Source organism: Xiphophorus hellerii, chromosome 11 (genome assembly GCF_003331165.1).
Source record: "Xiphophorus hellerii strain 12219 chromosome 11, Xiphophorus_hellerii-4.1, whole genome shotgun sequence".
NCBI lineage: Eukaryota > Metazoa > Chordata > Actinopteri > Cyprinodontiformes > Poeciliidae > Xiphophorus > Xiphophorus hellerii.
The window spans coordinates 9173370-9180959 of record NC_045682.1 but is presented as its reverse complement, the minus strand read 5'-3'; the positions used below and the strand labels follow the sequence as shown (position 1 = coordinate 9180959).

General features: G+C 39.4%; 1 protein-coding gene across 1 annotated transcript; it reads right to left on the bottom strand.

Moving 5' to 3' along the window:
- Positions 1-992: 992 nt before the first annotated feature.
- Positions 993-6893, bottom strand: LOC116728503 (vacuolar protein sorting-associated protein 26B-like). Its single transcript, XM_032576662.1, has 6 exons — positions 6514-6893; positions 5018-5174; positions 4312-4476; positions 4031-4206; positions 3798-3940; positions 993-2883 (listed from the first exon to the last, which is right to left on the bottom strand). The coding sequence occupies exons 1-6, from the start codon at positions 6734-6736 to the stop codon at positions 2746-2748; spliced, it is 1002 nt and encodes a 333-aa protein (XP_032432553.1). The 5' UTR covers positions 6737-6893; the 3' UTR covers positions 993-2745.
- Positions 6894-7590: the final 697 nt, after the last annotated feature.

Here is a 7590-nt window from a genome sequence, read left to right as displayed (position 1 = left end):
TGTTCGACTATGAAATACACTTGGTAAGATTTGAAATTACGCATCTATTTTTCCATAGATGCGTTTATTTAATCCCAGTTTGAGTTATTTTGGAAATGCAAACATTTTCATCTTGAAGATCTTCCAAGAATGGTAGATATATGGAGTGATTTCAGCAAAATGTGGTTTTGTGACACATTGACTGCGAGGAGCAACACACATACATGCCACACTTTTTAGACTGTGGCAGGTATGTGTGTAATTATTTTATTAGTAATAAAATGTAAAATGAAGTTTAATTTTCCTTCCATTTCACAATCATGACCTACAGCACCTTGTATTTATCTTTCATATAACATTTAAATAATACACTTTGGAGGTTTTGACTGTAACATAATACTATATTATGAACTGGACTTGTTTTGTCCTGTACAGTGACTTGAGATTACCCTTATGAATTAGAACTTTATAAATAAACTGAAAAACATACAAGCCATTATTCTTCTATAAGATATTATCAAAAAAGTTAGTAATCTTTAAATATTTACAGAAGCATCCTTTAGGCACATCTTGTTTGTGTGCCTTGTTATTGAAATGTCCACTTCCTTTTTTCATTTAGATATTTCCAAACATTAGAGATAATCTCAGTAGTCAGTAAAAAAATTGTTTATTGGAGTCACAGCTTATTGAATATTCAAAATGGCATTTTGGGAACTTTTGTTTGGTGATGAGCTCCAAGTATTTGAAATCAGAAGGCCTTTTTGCCATCCATCTGATCTTTAACAGACTTTCTATCAGATTCAAGCTGGAACTCTGAAATATTAATATTACTTATCGATATTTAAACCCTAATCTGCTAAAGATGTAAGTAATTTTGGGCTTACCTGTTGTATGAAGTAAGCATGAAGTAGGGCCAGTAGGGGTAGTGCCTACTGTCTGCTAGATTTTACAGTTCCGCTTTGTGTGTGTGTAAGAACAAACAAACACTGAAAAAAAGTTCAACAAACAAAAAGTGAAAAAAGTTCTTGGAATTTTTATTGAATCTAAGAGCTCATTAAAATAGAGCTGTCCTTTCCCCCACCCCTCTTTTACATTTAAAACCATGATCCAAAGCAGCTTAACAAGTACAAGAAAGGTACAGGAGAACCTCGGGGAGTGTTCTGGATGATTGACACTAAACTACACAGAGACATAACTGGCTAAAGTTCAGCCTGCAAACAATCAACAGGCAGAGGTCACTTCAAAGTCATCACACACAAGACACACGGATCAACGCCGAAGGCAAATTTCACCTTCAGGTTCCACTGGTGAACTGTTCATTGTGAGATTAAAAAACAGCAAGAAAACAGAAGTCCTAAGTAAGAGAGACCAATGTTACTTGTTTAACTTTCATTCTCTGCTGATATTATAGTAAAAGTATCATAATCAAGTGTCTATGCGTGATTAAATTGAAGTGAGACCAGATGTCATTGATTAGAGATGCACCAATCTATTGGCGCCTGTTCGGAATAGTACAATTTTCCCTTGATTGGCTTACGAGCGTCGACGTAAAAAATCTGTTCAAATTCAATTCATGAAACACTTCAAAACTAAGAACTCAACCGCCTGTACTTCATACTTTTAGCTGAATAAAAATCAGATGGAGGTTAGTGACAATTTGACTTTAAAACTCTTATGTCTGTCAGATTCCAAGTTATACTCCTTAAGAAAACAGCAGGTCAGACCTCAAAGAAAACCACTAATGGCCAGAAAACATCTGATCGATGCATCTCTAGTTAGGATAATTAGAAGTTATATTTTTAATTGTGCTCATAAACTCCTGCCACTGCATCTGTCACAAACAGAACAGAGAGCAGAAAACAACTAAACAGAAGGATGTGATAGTGCAAAATAAGAAAGCTGGGCTCAGAAACAAGTCATTGGTGACTGTAACAACCAAATTATAAACATACCAAAACTCCATTTGTTATAGAATCCATTAAAACAGTTTGGTGAATGTGTACTACAAGTAAGAGGTTGGTTTAAAAAAAAGTACCTTACAATCATGCCTAATGCTCACAACAGCATTGGAATGTATGAAAATATCTTCCAAATGTATATTCTTAGAAATGATAATCAATGGTTGTCATGTTAATGAAGTGTGCTACTTCCTGTTTGGGATTCTGGGAGCAAGCCAAGTTTGCAAAATGCAGGCAAAGTTTGCAGAAAAAAGCAGAAGATGGCAGCAAAATAATCCTATTAATGGGTTCCTATCACACTGTTAGGTTCCTGTGAAGTGTCACACAGATGTGTGATAAATGCTATTGTTTAGCCACTCTTTAGAAAGCTACTGTATGACTACAGTTTCCTCACAGTGCAATACTCTAGCCACATATAAACATTCAACGCTCTCCCAAACACACCTGTGAGTGACAGGTTGAAGTGCACCTTTGAAAGATGTCCTCCTAAGCGACTGCTGTCGTAGATGCCACAGAGATAAAGCAGACAGACCACTTCCAGACTGATTACTTGGAACAGTTTAAGACAGAAACTTGCTGGTACCAATTCATCAGTCTGAGTGTGGCCTGCTCCATGTAGATAGTGCTTCGAGATGCTTAAACCCAAATCAACACAACTCCAGCCCAGAGTGGCACTGTTTGTTCCCTTCACACACACATACTGGAATTCACTCACTCACTCACTCATTCACTCAACATTTGGACTGACACCTCTGAGCTGTGTTCACTCAGACACAGCAGGAAGTGGAAGTGCCCGACTGGCTGGAGTTTAGCTCTTGCCGTCCTCAGCGCTCTGACTGTGGGACTTCTCTGGATTGGAGGAGCCCTCGAAGCGCTGTGCAGCCATGATGGCCTGGTGAGACATGCTCTTCTTCACTATGTCACCTTTCCTCCACAAAATGATTTCCTGCATCAAAGAGATGGCAGGAATCGCATTAAAAGTGAGAAATTTTACCTGAAGCTGAAAATATTATGTTCACAGGTGTTCCTATGAAAAAGAGTAGGCAGCATCCAAGGTGTGCTCATCAGATCAACTTAATTGACCAAACTGATTGGGAGGGATGTGACCACCTCTGGCTCTGACACTTTGCCACTCTGGAGCGTTGACGTGTGTGTTAACGCAATGCCAAGGAGAAGAAGACATCAACAATTGCTTCAGATAAGGATCTGTTGCTGCACGTCATAGTCCAGTTCATCATTTTATCTTTTCAAAGATTCATTGTAGTCGCAAAACATTCAAAACAAAACTAAATTTGGGGGAAACCAAAACCACACATAACTGTCTAACAAAAATATCAGCTTTATTTTCTTCATTTTCCTGCAACTTCATTCATTAGCTGTTATGAAGCTCGAGGAAACTTTACTCAACTTCTGTTATTGTTAATTCTTTAAAATCAAAACATACTTTTATCTACTGTATATACTCATTTAGAACTGTTCTCTAGTTTTACCTACCATTCAAAGGAATTTACAAACCAAGTCATTTTCCCACCCATCAATACAATAATATACTTGACTGAGTAAATGTTCATTTATTAAATAATCGTATTTTGTTGTTATTTTAATGTGAAATCTGATCTGATAATTTGTCCTGTTTTGCCCAAGTCTTAGTAAAATTTGAGTTCTGTCAGTAACAGCAGCAAATCTAAATCGAACCAGCTGAACAAGAAAAAGTAGAAGTTTCAAAAGTTCATATGTAGGCTGTTAAGGTGATGTAGAAAACAGCGACTTCAAATTACTACAGCTAAAGGGAATTGAATATGTTTTCCAGTCATATAACGCGCTTACTTTGCACACTGCTGACCAAAACGTTCTGCTCACCTGTTGTTTGAAATAGCGTCTGTCCTCCTCGTCTATGAGAACCAAGTTGAGGAAGTATCGCACTGAAAACTTCTTGTTGACGTCTTTCATGGTGGGCGTCAACTCGTAGCTTGCCAGAAACAGCCGGATGGGGATGGATTCTCCTGTTGCACCAGAAAACAACAACAGAGCAGTGAGTCTGCAGAAACGATAATAGTCTGGACAGGAAGAGAAAGGCAGGACTTAGAAATCACCTCTGACCGGAGCTCCGTCCATAATCTCGTACTTGGCTATGGTGTCGTTCTCGTTGTAAACGCTGGGTCCCGTGCCGGTGGTCTCTCGTCTGATGATGTCGATCTCCATATGCCTGATCTTAATCCTCACCAGGAGGAAGTAAATCTTCCCAACAATCACATCTTTTAGGTGATACCTGCAAGCAGAAAACAGCTTCAGCTTCCAGTGAGCATGCTACTCTTAACTGGAAGGTGTAGTTATCTCATGCATTTTAATAACTTTTTAAAAATAAAACTCCTACTTGGATTTATTGTACTCAAATTCTATGTGCAGACAGTCCTCGATCCCCACTTCCATCTTGATGGAGGAGTTGAGGTCAGGGTATGTGCTCAGGGTGTGAACCACAATGTCCAGCTCCTTGGTGATGTCGCTGAGCTTCCGGCTTATCGTCACCTTGAGGAAGTAACTGGAAGCAAACACAATCCTTAGAGCATGATGAAAAAAACCCCCCATTGATTTGGAGACAATCAACTGACAGGCAGTCTAATAAACAGGCAACTTATTACTTCAACAGTTTGTGCATGTCAGACTGAATAAACTCTTCAAAGTGCAAAAGAGCTGATGTGACATGAAAACCACAGGTCACATAGGTAATGGAGGGGAAGGAGAAATATTTAAAGTGGTGACGTTTCTAAGATTCTTTTAGAGTACAGTTGGATTATTCAGGTTTTAAGCACAGGTTGAGAAAATGATCACAGTCTTGTAGCATGTCAAATAGCTTTGACACACAAAACCATCAACAGAAAGATGGATGGTTTTGTCACCACCGTCAGCCTCTGCACGCTTCTATCCGCTTCAGATTCTGCTCAACTACTATCTGTGAGGTCACACGGGTTTCACTGGATTATTCAAACAAGCAGTTTGAGGATAACATCTTCCAATAACTCCTACTGTTACCATGACCAACTAGTTCAGTTGATGGACAACTGACTGAGGACATAACTTACCGTAGCTTGACGTTCTGACCAGTGTATGACTCGTACGGTTTTTCCACATGTGTGAACTCGAAGTCAAATGTCTGAGACTGCGTCAGCTCTCCTGGCCGAGCCAAGTCTTTCACTAAAGACACAAACTCATGGTGGTTCCCTCTGTCGTAGTACAGCTCTGAAAAAACATATTTATATGAGAGGACAGAGTATCATTGACGTTTCCTTTGTTTGAGTTAAAAAAAAAAAACTGACCTTGGTCTGTGTAATAAATGCAGTTTCACTGTTAGCTTAGGACTATATTTACTTGTATGGAAACTTAAGGCTCATACTATTTGAACTATGTCTTAGTTAAGTAATTTCTGGTTCAGTTTAAGCTGTCCAGAATTGGAAAAAGCTGTCTCACACATGCATATGATAATTTAGAGTAATTGGCTTGGCAGCTAGCACAGTGAAACCTCTCACGTAAAACAGGCTGGTTATGTGTAAAAATGTGATATCTGCATAACCAATGCATGGTTTGCTAACATAATATTGGCTGTTCTGGCGATACAGATGTTGCCAGTGCATATCAGACCAACAATGCTGCTCAGAACAGGATCAACCTGGATGTGCCCATAATTGTGGTGTTTTAAATGAGTTGTTGCCTGGGCTTACCACAGAACTTTAAAATTATTGTGTAATACGCTGGTTTGTTACACTACCAAGCAACCACTTTCAACAGTTTCTCCTGACTTACTCATCCATGCTGCCCTATAAAGTGTCCCTAATGTTATTCAATAAACCCCAATTTTGTTGTTAAGCGTAAAGTTTATCCTCCCACAAGGCAACTTTTGACGTTTCTGCATGCATGTTTTTTTTTTTCATATCTTTCAAATTTGGACAAACAAAACAGGAAACGAGAAGTTGTGAAATAATATTTCCCTCATTCTGTTTACTGCTTCCTAATTCACATAAAACTGCTCAAGTGTCTATAAGTGAAGGAAGCTGCCATCTCTAATACTGTAGTATAAATCAACCCACACTTGCTTCTAGTTTGGACAGAATATTCCAAGCCTGGTGTGTGAAAAAGTATCTCTAAATCCATAAATTCCTTAGTCGTGTTGATTATGATAAACCTCGGCTGACCATATTTGATTTGAATCCGAGGCTCTACTGTGAAATTAACTACAAAATGAAAGCTGCATTCTTTGCTACTCCAACATATGGCACCCGAACAATGTTTCCAACAACAGATTGACGCCTGCAGAGGTCGCAAACGAAGCTCGTCGACGGCTGATAACGTCAGCTGATAACAGTTAGTTGTCACATCACGAGACATGATACTTTTTAACTGCCACTTTCATAACTAACTTGTTGAGCGCTGACAGGAAGTGAAAACAGTTAGTCCATTGCTGTACGCGGAATATATTCATTGTGAGTTTAGACAGTTTGAAAGCCTTTTTTTTTGTGTGTCACCCAATACTTTGGTGACTTCTGTCCGTGGACACTGAAATGCAGGCCTACTAGCTGCTCACCTATCTGGCCGACAAACTCAACTTTGATGCCATTGTGCTCCAGCCTCTTCCCCGGGTACTTAAGCGTGACGTTGACTTTTCCCGACACCGTCTCCCCGTCGAAGAATCGGAAATATTTGTCCTTCCTTCCGTCTTCACCGTTGTGTTCTGCTTTCTTCCTCGTCTCGGCGTCATTCAGAACTATATCGATCTCCGCAGTCTGACCGAACCCGAAGAAGTTCATTACGGCTCGCGGGCTACCTCAGTTCCCTGAACGTGGCTCGTGGAGATGGACGTGCTTCTTCCCGTCAAGAACAGCACGCGACGGTCGGATCTCGTTTTGCTGTGAGCTGTCGAGCGCGAGCAGCTTCCCAGATTATTGGACATTCCTAGTTACTACCGACTGAGTGCGCATGCGTAGAAAGTCATGTGAAGGAAAGCTGTAAATCAAACTCTTTCTGCTGTGTTTTATTCAACGTCTTTTGGACTTTGGCTTTATTCTCTTTCTTAAACTAATGAAATTTATTACGTATATTCCAGTACAAGAGTTAAAATAAGTACAGTTTGTAGTAAAACTATCCGCGGCTTGTTTCCGCTCTGAATCAACTGTGGTCGGTGCGCGGCTCTAGTGTTACCCAGAGTAGAGACTTTCAGGCATCCTTCATTTCTACCCACCGTGAAGACTTGCAGGCTCCTTGACGGTTTTGGGGCCTTATTTATTTAAGACAGTTTTATATCATCATTTAACTTTTTTGATACTTAAAAGCCGACAACTGTTAGTACTGTTGTTTAAAATTGATCTCAAAGATACGTTTTAATTATTTCAAGTAAAAAGAAGAAGAATAAGAAAGGGGGGAAAAAAACCGAACCAAATTTCCAAACCACCCTGATAGAGGTAACTAGTATTTATCTCTATCGCTATTAACAATAGACAGAGCACTCTTTTTTAATGAACCCGGGATAAGTTCTAGGTCCATTTGCTTTTTAACACGCTCTCTTTAGCTGACATTGCCTATTATTTTGATGCTGTATATTGACTACCATTAGGTTTTTAGCACAGCTTCTTTCGTTTAGGTTTTGCATTATATCTGAGGGCTT